At 42.7% G+C, this 19,877-nt stretch overlaps 1 protein-coding gene and 1 long non-coding RNA gene across 9 annotated transcripts in view; one reads left to right on the forward strand and one right to left on the reverse strand.

Moving 5' to 3' along the window:
* Window positions 1-19,877, reverse strand: part of LHPP (phospholysine phosphohistidine inorganic pyrophosphate phosphatase) — an 89,018-nt gene that overhangs the window by 59,269 nt on the left and 9,872 nt on the right. For 6 of the 7 annotated variants that reach the window (XR_010832731.1, XR_010832730.1, XR_010832732.1 and 3 more), the window contains 5 exons: window positions 17,243-17,430; window positions 16,466-16,619; window positions 13,034-13,097; window positions 11,756-11,848; window positions 3,470-3,561 (listed from right to left, as the gene is read on the reverse strand). Coding sequence is in view for 4 of the 7 variants with exons in the window: in XM_013185804.3 (XP_013041258.2) it covers window positions 3,470-3,561; window positions 11,756-11,848; window positions 13,034-13,097; window positions 16,466-16,619; window positions 17,243-17,430 (591 nt within the window). In the remaining 3 variants the exon portion in view is untranslated. Of the gene's footprint in view, window positions 1-3,469; window positions 3,562-10,710; window positions 10,760-11,755; window positions 11,849-13,033; window positions 13,098-16,465; window positions 16,620-17,242; window positions 17,431-19,877 lie in introns of those variants that run through there. The other variant, XM_067000353.1, reaches the window with a different exon arrangement.
* LOC106038970 (uncharacterized) lies at window positions 10,364-14,146 on the forward strand. 2 transcript variants are annotated; one of them, XR_007161641.2, is made up of 4 exons: window positions 10,364-10,831; window positions 11,119-11,257; window positions 12,808-12,941; window positions 14,019-14,146. It is a non-coding gene; the product is annotated as an uncharacterized lncRNA (long non-coding RNA). The 2 variants fall into 2 exon arrangements; XR_010832733.1 differs by lacking the exon at window positions 11,119-11,257.

The raw sequence follows: 19,877 nt of genomic DNA on the forward strand, positions 1-19,877 counted from the left end.
GGTGGTGACACCGACGGACCAGATCCAACATGCCATATGGATTGTGCATCTAAAAAAGGCTGCATTTGGCTAAGCAAACTACTCACCCCGTGTTGGAGAACCGTGCTGGCTGAGATCAACTCAAAATGCCATCTTACCTATACACCTTTCCATTACTGTCCTGACTTATGTCAAAAGAGGTTTTATTCCATTATTTACTGCATTTTATGGACTAATGCACTCCATGCCTGGTTTGGCTACTGAGGAAGAGTTCAACACGTAAGTCCTGCTGGAAGATTAGGTGCTTTTGAGGAGAAGGCAAGCACAGATGCAGAAGTGAGATAAAAGGAATTGACTACATTAATTTTACTAAACTTTAAGATCCCAAAAAAGCGAGAAAACGGTGTTAATTTTCAGGACCTCTGGTGTAAGGTGGTGTTAAGCTGAATGCTTTTGCACCCGCTTACTCCACACTTGCACCTCACCCTGGGAATAGCCAGCACCAAGTCCTTGCAGAGCCCAGCTCCAGCCAGAAGTGTGAGAGCGCAGGGAAGGAGGCAGCACTACGGCTACGCCAGCTCTCCACGCACACCCCTTCTGCTCCCCTTTTGGACCTCAGCTCATCTGCAAGGCTTTCAGGACAAAGGGGACCTCTTCTCTTAGTTTATTAATGCCAGCAAGATGCAGAGAGTTACTTCGCAGCCTGCAACCTGCACACAAGCACTGCAGTCACTTTGAAATACAACAAACTTTACAGGAAGCCTTGGTGCACGTGTCGTCTTTTGTGCTACGGTGTGTAACCCCTGGTGGGCGGCAGATCTCAAGGATGTTGAAGGCAGCTGCAGTGACTCCTGAGATGAGGAATGCTGCCCCAAATCACCACAGATGACGCTCTGTCAGCCAGGGTCACCATTTAGATGAGAATGGAGGCGTACAACAGAATCCCTTGGACCTACACAACAACCTGCACAAATTATCCCCAAAATTGTAACTTCCCCATATCCAGCAGCATGTTGTGACATCCTCACTCCTAGAACAATTCCTCGGTGTACTTTATTATTTTTCATTTTATTTTGGAATCAGCTCTGCATGCATTTTGCTGAGGTGAGGCACCATTGTAGCGGTGGAAACAAAAACCTACTCGTTGTCACAGAAGCACAGGAGCAACCCGGCTGAGGTGATCAGCCATGTCCTGAGCTGCAATAACAAAACTCAGGAAATCCCACACCCCAGCACTCAGCAGCTACACGAAAACCTTGAAGCCGTTTTGCCTCACGCTTCTTTTGCAAAAACAGCCTTAGCTACAACCTGTCGTAGTAGCTACTACTGAAGTAAATGTACTAACAGTGCCATCCAGAGGTACTTCAGCGCAGTGCACACCTCTGGGTCAGCAAGAAATACAAGGGAGGACCGATGTACCAATAGCAGACTTAAACCCAGCCACGAAATAATTATATTTTGTGTCATTTTTCATATCAACTTTCATCCAGTTGCTTTTTTTCCAGTCTCTTTCAATACTCACTGTGTCTTTTAATTTCCCACGTATACTAAATCAATCACTTAAAAACATATGCATCTCTAGCCTCTAGGAAAAAAAGAAACTATTTTATTTTACTCAAAATTGGTAAGAATAGGACTGGCACCACATGCTCAATTTTGAGAGGCTCACCTGTATTTCATTGCCATACAGTAACATATGATTTTGGATAGCAGCAATCGCACATTGAAACAGGATATTTAACAGTGGAAAACGATCTTTTTTCCCCTACCTATAACAGCTGTGACCTCCTTTCAGATTTTAAATTACGGCTCAAGCTTGATATAAGAAAACGCTTTTCAAACATATGATTATATATATTTGTGTGTGTGTGTGTGTATGTTCATGTCTATACATAAAAATGTACGCCAACTGCCTGAAAGCTTTCAGTGCAGCATCACCTGTGGCTTATTTTTACAGTGGGCCACGTATGTCACAGGAGATGTCTGTTGAGCAGCCTAATTTACCTCTGTTTTCAGAGATAGCTCCCTCACTGCTGCTCGTATCTGTGCGACATTAAGACGTGGAGTCACTGAATGCTGTCTGGTGATAGCCATCAAGATCAGAGAAAAACCAAGTGCTGAATCCTAATTCTCTCCTTTAGGCAGTTAATGGGATTACACAGATAAATAACCCCAACAGCACAAACTACATACTTTCTTTCCCCACAATCATTTCCTGGTCCATCAGAATTATTTTATCAACTTACATAAGCTAAAATTGAGAGAGAAAAATCACTTGATAACTAACAAAACTACATTTCAGACAGCCTATGGCAAGCACCATTCCCACTTGCTGCATCCCTCCCAAAAATTGTTCTTTTACAGTCTCAGTATTTGAAAATGAAGAAACACTACAAATATAAATTATGTCAAATTAGAAATGCTGTTACTGAACCGTGCCTACTGCAAAGAGGTATGGTTAAAAGGAGATTTTGAGTGTTATGGAGTCCAAACGTTAAACGTAAGGACCGATGTCTGCATTGCATTTGGAGAGTCACCTTGGGCTGACTTCAAGCCTTATCTTGCCTGAGCAGCAGATAGTGGCTTCATTTTCCATTGGGCACCCCTGGAGCGTGCCCTGTTTATAACTGCACTCAGGTCTGCTGTCAAGAGGTACAAGGAGCAGCTATTGATAGCTCTTTGGTCAATGAACGCACAGGATCACAGAGACACCTGCACAGAGAAAGCTTTGAAAGGCCAAGGTGAGCAAGTCTGCAGAAGCCTGCTCTGTTTAAGACGGGAAGAGGAGAAACAGCTTTCACATTCCAGACTTCTCAGTGCTGAATATGTATCTACAGAAAATAGGAGACATATGGAGTCCTTCATAAAGCTGTGAGAGATGACCCACAGAGATCACTGAGTAGATGTCTAATTTTACATCTTGACTCTGCTAGAAGTTTCAGACGGATCTGATATCAAGTGTACAACACTTACACACAGTAGTAAAAAAAAAAAAGAAACAAATTAGTTCCACGCACTAAATGTGATGCAAAATTATAGCAGTAATTAAGAGGAAAATATTTCTTGAAAAGATCAAAGAAAACAAACCTCTCCCATCCTGCCGTTTTCATACAGAGTCTTTTCTCAAAATGCATTTTGCAAATGAAAATGTCATCATGCACCCAAGCCTAGTGGCTGCCCAAGGAAGTAGTTGTTCAGTCAACAAATGGAAGTGTACATTGATGGCAAATGTCTACCACCAACAGGAAAAGATCTGGAAAAGGCGTGGAAAAAAAATCAGGTCTCGTGCATTCATTTTGAAGCACTATTCAGAAGGCGTACCAGGTTCCAAACCACACCACCTTTTCTTTTAGAAATGAATGAATTGTACGAAAATAAAGAGAACAGTGTAGTTCGGCAAAAAGGAAAGTGCAAAAATCATTACCTACAGTTATTTCCCCTCTTTCCATGGTTAACCTGGTGGAGCGCAGGGTGTAGAGTGTGCACTGACCTGTACTTCCCTGTCCGCACTTGCACAGCTCTCATCCCGCACTGCTGGGCACCTCCTACATCATTCACAATATCATCTCCAATCATGATGGCCTGTCAAAGCAATGAAATACAGAAAAACTGGTGTCAAGTCAATTTTATTTCTGCCATGCTTCACGTTCCTTTGACATAATAAACAGCTTGATTTGATGTTTAATACTGCCATCAGACAAATTAAACAAGATAATATTGTCATCATATTGATTAGAAGTCATCCTACCTTGACTATAATTCATGCTATGGCTCCTTGAGCAATATACTAGTGCAGTATACATCCGTACAATTTGTAATCCATCACAAAAACCGAAGTGATTTGGCACACAATTCAGACAAAATGTTGAATTTTATAAAGTTATCCCTATTATGTTCCTAGCCACGCGTTTATGTTAGCCTTAATGGAAACTGCTTGGAGCATATCTTTTCTAAAAGTTTCATTAAAATTGATATTTTAAAAGCTAGTTAAAAACTTAATCTTGTGATCACTGAAACGTGCAGCCCATTTTCAGGTAGATACAGAAATTTGAGAAGTCTTCTGTCAGCGTAACATCTAATTGATTAATTTTTGCACTGTGGGACACGGTACGTACAGGCACAGCACAGTTTGCGTTACGGTCACCTGAAGTCTATGCAAATCCTAACAAACTCAGCTGAGCAGGTTATCAAAACAGGTAACTGAGAAGAGACCTTCCAGCTGGACTGAGGGGATTTGGCTGCACGTCTGAAAAAAAAAAAACGTAGTATGCATGTTCACTTCAGGCTTTGTGTCTTGGTTAAATGAGAGCGTATCAACCAGGGGCTCTCCTTCACAGCTGTGCCTACAAAATTTCAAGTGCTTTCTATCATTCTGCAACAGAAGATATTACTCTTATTCTTCAAATTTAAAAAATGGTTGTGGGTTTTCGTTTCATAATTTCAACAAAAAAGCAGCACGTGATCTAAAACTAATAAGAAAAAAAGAATAATAAAATCAGCTTGCAACATCCCAAAGGCACTCCAGGTTACCCTGCAGAGAACAGGGGCAGCACTTAAAACTGGGGGGAACACATCAGCTTTGAAAACACAGAATCTAGTTTATCTATCAAATTTTAATACGGGATTCTTCACCTTTTGTATCAAGGTTGAATTTTGTTTAAAATACATTCATTGGCTGTATTTTCATCTTGCTGAATAGCCTCGTACTACCTAAACTTTACTGCCAGGCTTTCACAACAACAGTACAATGTTAGAAGGAAATTCCTGCCTGAACTTCTCTGCTCCTTCCATACACTTTTGATAACAGATTATTTTCATATTTGCACATCGGACGCATGCAATCACTAAGCAAACTGGTGCTTACTAAAGAAATCGATGTTACGTTTTGAGCCTAGGGTCTGTGACTACAGGTCCTCGTCCTGCCGGTGGGCTGGGGAAGGTCTAAAGGGACATACGTAATGGGAGCAGGACTGCCCTGGGTGGCAGCTGGGTTACTGAGCGCAGGACCAGGGGTACGCCACTGGGCACGGACAGAAAGCCATCCTAGCGTTTTTCCATCCGGGGAGAACTGATAAATGGACCGCTGTCAGCGAGGTCATGGGAATGAGGCACACAGCGGGACCAGAGATCGGCTTCCCCAGCAGCAGCAACCTAAAGGGAATTCCGAGTCTTTCCATACAGCTGGCTGCAGCTTTAAGGAAAAAAAAACAAACAAAAAAATATAAAGTCTCTCTTGCATCTTGCAGGCACCATTCCACTTACTGCTCTGGCTAATACAAAAATCTCTTCTTCACTTGCCTTCACGTGGAAGCACCTCATTTTCACATAGCGTGCAGCCACACAAGAGCACCGGAGAGCCCCGCCTGTGGCAGCGTGCAGGTGCCCGTGCTCTCACCGCTCAGCACTCCGCCGTGGAAAGGAAGGTGGGCGCACAGACACCCCGGGAAGGGGGCTGTCTCGGCAGAACACATGCTCACGCATGAGCAGGGGGAGGTCCATTTTGCCAAAATTTAGGCAGCAAAAAAGCGATGCCACTTACCCCCAGTCCACCTATCTCAAGAGCTTTAAAAACGCTAGGCTAACTTTCCAGATCCAGGGAGGAAATCTCAGGACAGCTCAGCTGTGTACAGGAATACCTGGAACAGCTCCGGCTGATAAAGCACAAATCCTCTTTTGTGTAACACATCGGGTACAGCATGCGGGATTATATATAGCAGTTAGCAGCCCAGTTCATCTTTCCTGCTGTTTTTAAATACCGTTCACGTGAGGGATTATCATCACCCTCAGGTGAGGGGATGCAATCAGCCATCCCTGCGAGTCAAGGCTCATTTGTCCGGTTCCACTCCGAAGCAGCTCATTTTGAAATGCTTTATATGTGCACGGTCTGGCTTCATTCTGCCTAGGAGCAACGCTGCTGTGATCACACTTCGAGAGCTCTTTTATGGAGCAAGGAGATGTAAAGACTCGTGGGAACATGGCTACAGCTCGGGAAAACGTGTCCATAGGGAAAGAGCAGCAGGAGGCTCTGGGACAGGCAGCGCTGCTTTTCTAGCTCCCTGCTCACAAACTGCTTCAGAGCCAGCACGTGATGGAGGGCTCAATCTTTTTCATCTTCTCATTACTGGACCGTTTTCCTTATCCACTCTGCTCACAGAAATGCAAGTGTTCCTAGTAAGATACCTGATGCAAGATCCCCTGTAGACAGCTCACTTTTCCCTACCACTCCAGCATGAAATGAGGAAAAATGATGGGTTAATTTGAAGTAATTAGTAAATAAAGCACGTATAAACACACGAAGAAAACGTATTAGTGGGAACGATTACATTTCTCAAAACAGCTTGGGGGAAAATAGGTAACAGGAGTTGGCTGGGAGCAGTTTTGCCAGATTTTGTCTGTCCTCCCTATGCCCTTTTTTTTCCTCCTCTCATCTGTGTATACATCCTCCGTTTTCAGTTCTGGGTTGCTCTGAAAGCACGAAAGGGCAGAGCGGGGTGGCTCAGCAGACCCTCCAAAGCCAGAGGGAAGCTTGCTCAGCAGGGCTGTATTTCACCCCGTCCAGACAAGTTTTCCTGCAAGACACCCAGCAGCTCTGCAAGTGCAGCTGCACATGAGCAGCGATGCCTGTCCAGGCCAGCTTGTGGCATACGCATACCAAAATGTACTCCAGCCCCCGGGGATTTCACAGATTTACTATCGGTGAAGGGCAATAATCACTAAAGGAGGAGCAATTATTCCCAAATCATTAAGGATTTAAAAAATCATTGGCAAGAAGATAGAGGTCAAAAGGTGCACTGTCAAGGGAAATAAAAAAAACTCTACCTGTCAAACCTGGGTTTAACTTCCTCTCTGACTGCAATATGGCAAGAAGAGAAAGATATAAAACTGAAAGGTCGTATACCCACCGAAAGCAAGAATGAAAAGATCCCCGTTTGCGTTCACAATTTACATGGGGATCACACCATTAATCTGTGCAATTAGTCTGTGGAAGTTGCTTCTTTTTGATCAGCTACAAAATTACAAAAAGGACAAAAATGTATTGAGATGGTCTCTCTGGCTTTAAGAAAATCATCAAAGAATTAAGCCAAATGTAATTTACATTTTTCTTTATCTGCGTAGCTGGTGAGAGACGGTGTGTGTGGTTGTGTGCAAGCGATACATAAAGCACACGTGTGCCAGAGCTGAGGGAAGCCATGGCTACTGAGCCAAACCTAACCCAGATCAGCAGTGATAACAGAGGAGATGAAGACGAGCTCTAAGGATTCAGGGCACAACATGATCCCAACTGGACAAACACCTGCAGAGCAGAAATCACCATCCTGGTCAGTGATCCTACTGGAGTCACCACACACCCTGGAGGTGGGGACCGACTCCTCTCACCTACTAACGCGGACAGCTTCAGAGATGGGTGAATGGGAACCTTTTCTATTTTTTCCTCTGCAAACAGAGTTTTAGTATTCATTAAAAAAAAATCACAGAAACGTGTTTGATCGGAAAAGGAACTATGGAGTAAGAAAAGAGGCAGAAAGACCAGAGTATTCTGTATTACCTAGCTCTGCTTCTGTTGCAGTGCCTTGTTACTGGGAGAAGCTCACATGTGGTACTTTGGAGGCTAAAGCCTATGGAAGATGCAAATGTTACGGTGCACAGAAGGAGGCACGTGAATTTCAGCTGAATATTTAACACAGTGAATGTTTCTAGAGTCAAAAATATTTATGCCTAAGCAGGTTTTTGCTACAGGCTTAACAGCAAAGTTAAAGGTGCCAAGGATGTAAAGAAATAAAGCGCATACGCAAAATCCTGCTTAAAATTAAAGACCCTTTACGCAATGAATATGACACATTTATTTTTCTCCCTGTTCTCCATGGCCCACGTGGCAATCTCCTAGGCTTCAGGATCCCGTATTCCTGTTAATTATACTTCTATCCAGGAACTACTAGCTGTGCAAACAACAAACACACGTAAGGCATCGCACGTGGCCTCTGACCTGGCAGAATTTGCACCACGAGGCAGGTGAAACACAGAAATACATCAAACCTCCAGGGCAGATTCCAAAAGCCCCAGGGCCAACCAGGTTTGAATAAGCTTGCAGCAGGATTCAACGCTTGAAACTTCACACGGCCGCTTAACTCTTCTCTCCGAGATGGAAAATATTCCCCGTCAGCCCCAGAGGCAGGGCAGGGCTGGCCGGCACGGTGGCGGATCCCCGCGGCACTGTGAGGGTGACCTGCCTCTGCTCTCACGCACCACTGACTCCCCCCTGGGACGGGCAGCTGGCCGAAATGGGACCTGGTTAACTACCAGTACTTTATGCACTCGAGTATAACCTGCCATAACTCCCGGTGAAGCTGGACAATTTGCTACAGACAGAACTTTTTATGATTATATAAAAGTACGGGAGCCTTAACGTTATTTAGGTTTTATTGTAAAGCCGTAAAAATCATCCACTGTTACAGCTGCCTTAAAACACATGAATTAGGTGTTTCGGTAACCTTTAAGATGTGTTATTCTTTGTCATATTACTGAATCATAAGACAGGTCTGGTTACCTCTAAGAGGTTTAAATTTCCAATCTATTAAAGTAATACTGGCAATCTGTTATTTCTAGGCCATTGAGGAAAGGTTAAAATGAAAATTGGACTTCAGGGAGTTCCTCCTAGTCTAAGTGCAGGTTGAAAACATCTCAGTAGCAGAAGGTAAAGTCAGGGTCTCGGTAAGAAGCAGTTACCAAGGGAAATGACTGGTGATAACTTTATTGATTAAAGCAGCTTGAGAAATTTAAGATTTGCCACTGTCTAGCATTACTGCGGTGAGACAGCTTTATTAAAAAGCTATTTTTCATTAGAAGTCGGGTAAAAGAAAATTGTAATGTTTTCAGAAGCGCAGCTCATCTAAAATGGTTTGATGATGGTATGGATTAAACGTATTCCACAGGTGGAATAAATTACTGGTAAACATTTTATAAAAGTAAAGGCAAGTAAAGCCACTCCTCATCTTGTCATTACAAACGCAGAGAAGTAAAGCTCATTTGGGAGACAGATTAAAACCTCACACGGTGCACTACTAAGGAACTTACTGAACTGCATATATCGTGTTTTTATTATTATGTATGACTAACTAACACAACCTGCAAATCCGTCTCGAAAGAACATTAAAGTTACAAGGTCAAGCACTCAAAAGTTACGAAAATACACTACAATTATGGTGGTGTGCTCTTCTGTAATTCGTTCCTCCTACACATATTCTTCATGGGCTAGTTTTTAATTACAGCAGCAAGCCCTGGTTTTCCATCGTCGAGAACACCGACAAGGCACCCGGGGCCATTATGCAGCGGTACCTACTGCAAACCTGCTGGTGAGGTGCATATGTCCTTTATCTTGATTCTCTGTTTAAGAAAAAATACACCTACAGACTAGACCTGTTGTTAGAAATTGTTGGCATTTCATACTAGAAACTATCTGGGAAGAAAATACCAAGTTAGTCACTAATAGCGCTGTGAAAATCTAGCAAACAGCAAGGACTGAATAAATAATAATCTCCGCCGGGGACTATTACTGCTTTTCTGTACCCAAACCGAATCCTCCTGAAGTCAGCGGGAACCACTCCCCAAGGCTCACCCTACGGGAGCATTTTTATACCAGCCTGGTGATGCATTAAATCATCTGCTCAAATTTGGTTCTCTGGGGCAATGAGAAACAAGAAACTCATCGAGAAATGGGGTGTGGTGTTGCAGCCCAGCGTGGAAGCACATCCCTGTGACGGTGTTCTCCCACAGCGGCAGGGGCTGACACGCTCGCAAGGTGGGCAAAACAAAGCTTGAAGACAACTGCACTGTCCTGACTGTGAAAAAGGGAAACTAATGTCACTACGCAGGGCCTCAAGATAGAAAACCCCAGAAGAGCACATCGTTCGTTTCTTATACAAGCAGAAAGAAGACACAAACCTTCACACCTCTGATTTTGAGGCATAAAATCCAAGGGCTGAGCTCTGTGTGTTTTGTTTTTTCTTTGTTCTTTTTTTCCAGCTACCTTTTTCTTGAAATGCCATTCAGTTTCTGAAATGGATTTTTTTGGTTTGTTGGTTGGATAAATGGATTGAGTAATTGCTCAATACCTAGGATATTTTGTTCAGCCTGAGCTATCTTGTTACTGGGAAGATATCGACAAGCTGAAGGGAGTGCAGAAAAGAGCACCGCAGCAGGTTAGGGTGCAGAGCGACTGAATCACAAGGAAAGTTGCTGAGAGCTAAACGCAGTTTTAGTAAGAGAAAACTACTGTAATTATAAGGAGTCTGGAGAAAATTGGAAGGAGAAAACATCCAGGAAGGAAAGCAGTTATTTTGGTTGTTACCTGGAATAAAACTAGAAGTAAGGATATAGAGTTTCAAAGGGAAGCATCTCGACGAATCTCAGAAAAAGCTGCCTGCTCATAAGATCTACTAGAGCTCGTGAATACTGTCCCTCAGGGACTTAAAGCCCGGTTACTCCTCACTTAAAACCACTCTGCACAAAACACTGATAAACATGGAGCAGGGAGCACTCCTGCATGGGGAAGGAGAGGGATTAGATGGCCTACAAGGTCTTTTCCATCTTCCCATTCAATAATAAAGTAAAACCCAAGCACACAGTGAATTACAGGGCCATAATTTCTTCTCCAGGCTCCACGGACCTACAAGCCACCCAAACTTCACTCCTGTTGTTTATGATGTCACCAAAAGCCTGTGATGGAGTTATTACCTTGTAATTCGCTGTCGTCTGTTAGTCATTTCATACTCATCCTTATGTCCTGTGTGACACAACAACAAATCAATAAAGAGGGCACAACTACAGGGAGGAAAGAAAAAACGGACCATGCTAAGTAAGCAGGGAGCGTCACACACTCGGTGTGTTTCTGAAAAGCCTGATGAAACCAGTAACAAGAGAAGAGTTTTGGGGTCAGACAGTGCTTCCGTTACGTCTGTCTTTCCCCCTTTAGGAACTGTACTAAAAAAAAAAAAAAAGTAGCGTGACACCAAATGAAATAACATTTTGGCTGCAGTTCCACCAGGCTGCAGCCTTCATGGCTCCTGTTACACTGTGAAGCACACCATCTTCCATAATTCCTTGGGAAACCTGACCTTTATTCCTTTGTGCTGGTTTCCTTAGTCTCCAAATAAAGGAATTCTCAACAGAAGTACATGTGCTTCTGAACTATGTTGTTTAGAATGAAGGTGAATAAGAAGGCTCATCACAAGAACACAGAGAAACTACATCAGGGAAAGGAGGATGGAAAACTCTAAAGGAGGTAAAGATACAGACGGTACAAGTCAGAGCAAACAGAGACAGAAGAGAATGAAAAGGGAAACAGGAAATGGTCAAGAAGAAGCCTCAGGACAGCAAAGAAGTTCTGAGGAAAAATGATACCATGCCTTCCAGGAGGGTAGGAAGTGCACGCAAGGCAGAAAATATTCAACAGACCCCAACCTGCTACCATTTATCCTCTTGACTCTCAGTCCTTCACATTATTTGATAGAATGGGTAAAACATTTTTCTTCCCCTCCAAAGCAATCTTTCAGATTTTTTTAATAATTCATAGAAATATCCCAAATATAAGTATTTCTCTGCACCACGTATGACAAACTCTTTTTTTTTTTCCAGAAGCGTATTTCCACCCACTGTTTACCATGTCCTCAAGGCCACACTCCCCTCAACCTTTTCTGTAACTTTCTGTTAAAGACAGCAAACCAGTGTAGGGGGCATAACTACATGGCACAGCCAACAGTCAGGGCATCAGCAACATTACCTGCTGTGGTGGAACTCCCATTTCTGCTAGGGCTGACTCAAAAAATGCTTTTGCTGGTTTTCCCACTACCTCAGCTTCAACATCACAAGCATACTGGGAAAAAAGAAAAGAGAGACAAATAATGCTATATAGATCAGAAAAGGATTTGTTCAACTCCGTAACTCCAGTCAATTGTATAAGAAGTATGTGATTATTGATTTCTGCCCTTAAATAACACAATGGATTAGCAGATGAAGATAGCTATCTGATAGTTTGGATAATAGGAGGGTTCAGTGCTCTCTGTCAGAAGAGAAAGTCATCCTGAAACATCTCAAGTTACAAATCTGTTTCATTCTCCATCATGGCAGCAGCCTTCCTAGTCAGTTCCAGTATCACTGATCTTTGTAAGAGCGTCACTTTTACAGAAATAACAAATATCCTTCACAGGATATGATCAAAAGCATTGGAGTAGTGAGTATTGGCCTTAGAAGATGTGGGGAGTTTATTCAATACTCCTGCATAATTTTAATGGTTCAAGTGACAAACCTGAGTTAAAAAGCTTTATTCTCCTGAACGTAAATATCAGCACTACGCTGAAAAACTTGAATAAATGACATGTTTATAGCTTGTTCCTAGACAACAGGAAGCCTGACCTTCTATGGGAGCCAAAAACTCCCTCCAAAAAAAATCATACTGATCCAAATGTATGTACTGCAAGCACACGTTATATCCACTATCTTCTGTGCTTGTATACTCCCCTACTTTGCTTCCTTCTCCGAATTCACCCTGTATCTACTTTTTAAAAATCTCTCTGCAAGCCTATAAAAAAAGGATAATGATTCTCTCTTTCTCTCACCCTTAGGTTGGCTTATCTATTGGGTTCCAGTTATGCACAGACTTAATCAGGCTTAAAAACAGGACTACACATAAGAATCTTGCTGAATAAGGGCTTTATGCTGTAAACTGTTAAGGGCAAGAGCTGTGTTAAATGCTATGCCAAACATAAACAAATTTTCTTGGATATCTTGCAGACAATATACTGTGATTTTTCTTTTCTGACTTCTTCTTTCAAGGGCCTCACTTCCAATAAAGATACCATGATGGTAAAAGTTCCCATTTTAAATACAGAAAAAGTGAATAATACAAATCCGTCCATCTTTAGAATGCAGCAAATGAGTTTCAGTCTGTGGAAACTTCCTCTACCAAGGTGAGTAATTACAGAAGACGACCCATATTTATACCAGTTACTCTTTAACAAGGTGCACAGAGCGAGTAAGCATAAAGCAAGCTATAAAATACCTCTAATGCCTTCATATATGCTCCAACATCAAGTTTCAGGCCATCAGTTTCTTTATAGTAGCGTCTGGAAATGAAAGTGATAAAGTTCCAATGAAATGAAAGTGTTGGCAGTTAAACACAAAGAAAGTACATTTTATTATTTCTGTGCCTATATAGATGTCCATATGGCTGCAACAAAAAGTCATCATCAGAAGCTTTAATTTAGCACCAGGAATTAAGAAAAGGACAGGCTAAGTACTGTGCAGTGCTGGGGAAAAGATTTCGGACCAGGTGTCCCTCTGGCATCCAGGACACAATTCTACTTATTCAAAGGGATTTCCTCTAGCTTGGATTAGGGATGAATTCGGCCCATCTCCTACTGCACAGAGTACTAGTTTCTCATAAAGGCCAGTAGTTACATCGCTCTTCCTCTGATCAGTGAGAGACCCTTTGGCAGATGCAACGTGAGGGCTGGCACCCACCAGCACCTGTAACGCCTCCTCCAGAAAATTTGGAAGGAGACCCCAGGTAGTTGAGCACCTTTGCTTGTCACAAACCTCCCACACAAGGAAAGCTCTCTTTGCTATCAGGACTAAGAAAGCCCTCAAAATTAAGTTTTGCTCCTTCTAAAAATGTTCCTATTGCCACGAAGCTCCCAAATTAGTTACTATCTTTTTGGTGTTTTTCTGGACTAGCAAATCACGTTAACACAGGTCTTCCAAGCTGTCCTTATCAGAGCAAAGACAGGTTTCTGTATGACAGAAAAGAAAAATGTAGGATGAGCAGTCAGTTAAGATTTTATGCCTTATCTTTCTGCCATTTTCGATTATTCAGCACAGCTTCCCTTTAAAATGACCACTTGACCTTTGCTAGAACAGCCATTAACCTTCTATAGTCTAGCGTAAACAGCTTAATTTTCTGACAGTGGCATGACAGAAGAAATTACAAAGCCAATTCCCACTCTCAGCCCAAAACAGATGCTAAATGTAAATCACTCCATTTTCAGGAGGAGGGCATTCTGCTTCAGTGACTCTGACACTTTCGTTTTCCATAGAATGAACTAAAACTTCAACAGAAATCAACCTGCTTGCTCAAGGTAGACTTGTTGTTAAGGTCCTACCAATTACACTCATTCCATACATGAACAATGAAACTGGCTTGTGTTTTTTTGTTTTGTTTTGTTTTGTTTTTTGTCTTTCATATGGCCTTTGGCATCAGTGATGCTTCTTAGCTATAAACTGATAAATAATCCAGTTTATAATCTCCGTTCTTCGAGTCTGAAAACTTCTTCAGCATTTGTTGCAGAACTCATGTTCACAGTATCTAAAGGACGGACCATAAAACAGGATGTTCACAATGAAAATTGAGCTCAGGAAGCCCAAACACAGGTTATTTCCCATTAAAAAAAAATAATCCTTAAAAAAAATAATAATACTGCTTTAGAACTGTCTACATCAATGAATGACGGAATAAATATTTTTATATGCATGGGGTACAAAGGCATTTTTGCATTGCTCACGCTGCCAATCTTAAACAAAGGTTTATTCTATATTTATCTTTGAAAGACAGTATTATGTGACACAGAACTTGGTTATTTTACATACATTAGCTATTATGGTGTTAGCTCATATCATTGTCTCCTTATCCATCTAACCAAAAAATTGTAAAGATTTTTTCCCCATGTTACAGGATCAGAGCGTGCAAGTGTGAGGTATGGAAACACATTGGATTTAACTGCTCCTTCCCGCTGTTAAATTCTACCCTGCTGGATCAATAATCCACAGACTAAGAAGGGCTTTCATGCCCATTATGGTCTATTGAACCACTGAAAAAAAAGTCGTTACGGTTTCCTCAAACTAAACACGTGTATTCTTTTTTTAAGCCCATACACTGGTCAACAGATAAGAATAACTCCTCCAAGGCAATGGGGATTTGTCATTATTCAGCACTACCATTAATAGCCACCTGTTTAAAATCTCAGAATACATCCAACTGAATTGTTTTTACTGAAACATCCAAATCCCCTGACTGGACTTTTCCTGCCTATGAAAACAGGCATTCAAAATTTACTTTTGATGTTCAGGGTATGAATTAAAAATATCTCTGTATATTCAAGCTATCAGAACAACCCATTTGACAGTTGCAAAATCAGATATGCTTTTTATGCAGTCTTCCTCATACCCACCAGCCTAGCCATCTCAGTATATCCTTGGGCTCTCCCCTTAGGTCTTCTCAGCCCCCCCACGTTGATCACGGCCAGACGTCCCCCATCTGTACGTCAGTTTGGGTGGAGCTTGTGCACTGCAGCTCATTTCATAAAATGGCAGCGTTTCCGTGTTAGCAGACGAAAACTCTCCTGGCTTATTACTTATGTACAGCAACTCTCAAGCCACCAGCAGAAAACGGCTCCCTCATGTACAATGTTTTCATATACGCAAATCAATCTGCAGGGCACTAGTGCCACCTTTCAGAGACAGCACCTTTAAGTACAATTCACACAGCATGGAGCCATTTACGTCACACAGCCACATCCAGTACCACACCTCAGCTGCTATAAACGTGGGCAGGATTTGAACCCAGAGAAGGAATTCAGGCTCACTGTTGACTGACGGAGAATTTTCTGGACCACCTGATCCTCCGCGCCATTAGTAACTTTAGGTGCCGGAAGGTTAAACTGCATCAGTAATCCAGACTCAAAAGAAAAAGTTCTCTTCCTAGTGGCTTACAAAACTACTGCTATTTGACCCTCCCACCACCACCTGCAAACGTGTGGATTGTTTCATTGAGGTCTAGCTCACTCTTGAATGCTGACTTTGAAGGATGGGAGGCTAGAATTGTTGTACTTATACAACAGGGTGTCTCCAGGTTCTCTAAAGGCTGCTACAATTCCTCCTCAGAGCAGCAGCTACAATTCTCATCTTCTGAAACACACCCGCACAACTGCTCGCTCTGTGCAGACTGCAGAAAAATGACCATCAGCAGCTGGACTTCACAGGATGCCCCCTGCAGCACACCAGAGACCTACAGATGAGTATTTCCTAAGTCAGCTGTAGGATCCAGCACGGCACACCGAGTGACTTCCACTGCTCTCTGCAAAGCTGCATCTGCGCAGGGCTGAAATGGAACTCATCCCAGTGAGCGCTGCATCCATACCACCTCGTTTTAGAAACCTAACTCAGCATAACCTCCTGAGTTTCTCCTTACACCCCTGGAAAGTCTACAAACAAGTGACTTGGGACAGGAAGCCAAATTCGATGACTGAATTACCTACCCACTGAGGATCTTTCATTGACAGCTACCCGGGCAGATCAGGTCTAAACACACTGACTAACTGCTTAAAAGTTGGCAGTGTGAATGCCCGCACCAGCATCTGGCTTCCGCTACGTACCAAGGTACTGGGTGAAATGTAAAAACGTACGGACTAGAGAGAGAAGCAAGAAGCGCTCAACTCACCCTCTTCCAAGGGAGATCAACACAGGCTTCTCCAATCCAATCAGAACTCGGAAAGCTTCATTAACGTTTGCGTAGGAGAAGTTTTCTGCTGCATCCCCAACAACCACACAGTTTGGGTTTGTTTTATCAATCTCAGCAAATTCAGGGATGAGATCTAAAGAAAAAAACATACAAATCCCTTACTGTTACATATCCCATTGGAACTGATGGTTTGCTCCTAGATTCGTGTTTCCTTTCACTCATTGCTTGAAACATTAATAAATAAATAAATAAACCCAAGTCTGAATCAACTGTTCTTCAGCCCCCTTCTATTCCTGACCAGATCCTGATATTCACCCCAATGAAGAGGTGAAAACCATTTCCCACCCTTGCCTGAGCACCCACTTCTAAGTGGCTCATTGCACCCAGGCACCTGGACGCCTGGAGCACAACAACGTACTCACCTGGGGCTAGCCTGTGCACAGGTAAGTTTGCTCTTTACCTCCCTATTATTTACTGTTCAAAAAAGAAAACCCTTCAAAAAGAGGCCTCCCTGTCTGTTGTTCTGCCAAGTCACTCCACCAGCCTACCACCTCTAGGTGTCTTCACCATACCGCTGATGGAGATCTCACCCAGGCCACACCATTAAGTTTATTCCAGAGTCTCGTGACTTAGGAAAGAGTAGGAACATCACAGCTGGGAGCAGTTCCCCCCAACCAAGCTGCTCTATCACAAATCCCCACATCCCTCTGGGTTGTCCCCCCCCAGACCCCAGTGTCTGCTGCAGCATTGTCCCACCGTCGTGAACGAGCAAGTGTGGCCTCAGTCCACGCTCCTTCAAGAGGCGGCAGGCTGCTGGTGCTGGGGCAGTGACTTCGGCCACGGAGATGTCAAAGCCCAGTCCCTGGAGCTTCTTCACAAACTTCTCTCGGGTCGCCTGTGTTTCGTTAGTGCAGAACCGCAGCTTTAGACCAGATGCTTTGATCCTGTTGTGTAAAAGCAGCAGAGGGGTTAATTGCACATAGAAAAGGAGGTGGGAGTATCAGCTTTGCTATCCCACATCTAACATGGTTAATTGCAATAAAAATGCAACTATGAAATGCCAGAACAGGAGCACAGAGTGGGCAGGATTGGAAGGGACCTCTGAAGATCACCTGGTCCAACCCCCTGTCGGGCAGGACCACCCAAAACACGTTGCGCAGGATGGCATCCAGGTGGATTTTGGGTATCTCCAGAGAAGGGGACTCCACAGCCTCTCTGGACAACCTGTTCCAGTGCTCTGTCACCCTTACCATGACCAAAGCATCCCTAAAATCCATTGAATTGGAGTACTACAAGTAAATTACATTGAATTGGAGTACTACAAGTTCCACGTGCAGAGCACCTGCCATGAAATGTGCCTTTCTTGAAATTCCCTAGAATTCCCAATCAGAAACCCCCAAAGCCAGTTAGTGTTAGACCAGTCCATGGACGTACACACACGAACCGCACAGCCACGAGTACAGTATCTGGAGCAATACCACTGGCTATGAGCATTTTAACTGGGATTTCCACCTGTCCACTTACTGGTCGTCTGCTGCAGTGGCTCAGTGTTTATGCGAGACGTAACAGCGGTTTTTGCACTTCTGCAGACTCCAAGTAAGAGGCCAGCTAGTTTCATCACGCTACAAGAATGATGCTTTTATCAACGCAGGGATGGCTTCAGTCACATTTATCATGCAATCTCTCATAAAACACCTGTGCTGCTATTTGTTGAGTAATCCTGAAGAACAGTGCACTTCCATTGATTTATTAATAAATGTTTACAGATAAATATTTTTGACTTCTCAAGGAAAAAAAAGAAAACACAGCCTGAGGTGCCCAGAGCCAAGGACACCCGTCCTGTGCATCAGTGCTCTGTGATCTCATGCAAGTCCTCTGCCTCAGCGGTTTTGGTTCCCCCCCTGCAAACAAGGGTGCTAACAGCACACACGGCACAGTGCTTCAACACCTACAGAAGAAAATTTAACTGCTTCATCTGGTTATCATCATACAGGAAACAAAACATTATTTCTAACCATTCTTCACTGCATTGTGCCAGAATCGTTTCACAGTGCCAAGCTAATGACTGAGCTGTAGCGAGCCACTGGGGATGTCATGAAAAGGCCTCTGCTCCGAAGATGAGTTGTCTGCCTTTTGGAGAACCGTTGTATTTCAATGTGGCCGTGACAAAACAGAGACCTTTAAAGCGTATCTCAACGCTTTGCCTAACATTTGTTAGTTTTAGTGTGAATAGGTACAGAGGCTTATAAATTCTTACCAAAATATTACTACATTTCTTTGTGTTAGGATGAAAAAATGTTTTCTACTAGGAAATCCCCTGCATTGATTCTCAAGACAACAAAATGTGTGGGTTCCTTTTCTAGGGAAGAGGATCCCAACCGGTTGGTGTAAACCCCAAAATCGCCTTAAGATAACATATCCAACGAAGACTTTCCATCAAACAATTCTTAGAAATCCGGTCCTGACCCAGAGAGTCCCTTGTGCTCATTAAAACTGTGTGCCAATGTCTTCTTCAGTAACACAGGTGATTCATTTCTTTCTTATTATTTGTCTTTCCTAATCATAGGTATGTGAATTATCAATTACACTTAGTGGTTAATTGCCCTTCATAAAGATAGCTTTCTATTTTAAATTAGGCAGTTAATATATTGTAACTAATAGCATCCACTTGTACATTATAAATATATCTTCATTGATTGGAGCAGTGAATGTGAGATTCGCTCGGAAGTTAATGAAGCAATTGAGTGAAGAAGTGCAGGGTGTACCCAGGGAATAATTATTGTTAATGAATTATGATGTGACCTTCTCAGAACAATGAACAATTGGTGTGACAGTGAGATGACAGTATTCCACATCTGTTATTCAAAACACGGTTTCAGCTGTAGTTAAAAAGCAAAGCAATGTAATTTGGATACATAAACTTTAACAAAGTGTGTTGTGGTTAAAAAAATCTTATTCCAAAGACAAAGCCTATCTCCACGCTCTTAGATAAAAAATCCCACGATTCATGATCGTCTGGAAACAGACATTTGTTGAAGAAGAATCTATTCTCTCTCTTCTCAAAGGTCAATTAAATGAATTCAGGAACAACACTAACCGTTGAGTTGTACAGACAAATAAATGTGCCCTCACACGTCAGCTTGGTGAAAGCAAAGAGTGTGTTTTCCTATACTATTATAATTTAACTCCCTTTTCAGAATTTTAGATGAAAACCACAGTTATACTTCTGAAAGGCACGTCCAAAGTGGAAGCAGTTGAGCATATCCCAGACTGCTTCAAGCCTTAGTGACCACCAGCAATCGTCACCTCAACAAATGAGCTCAGTAAATTACTCATACCAAGTAAGGTCTAGAAAAAATTCAGCCAAGTTGGTCAGAAAATCGTTCTTTGG

Source organism: Anser cygnoides, chromosome 7 (genome assembly GCF_040182565.1).
Source record: "Anser cygnoides isolate HZ-2024a breed goose chromosome 7, Taihu_goose_T2T_genome, whole genome shotgun sequence".
NCBI classification, from domain to species: domain Eukaryota; kingdom Metazoa; phylum Chordata; class Aves; order Anseriformes; family Anatidae; genus Anser; species Anser cygnoides.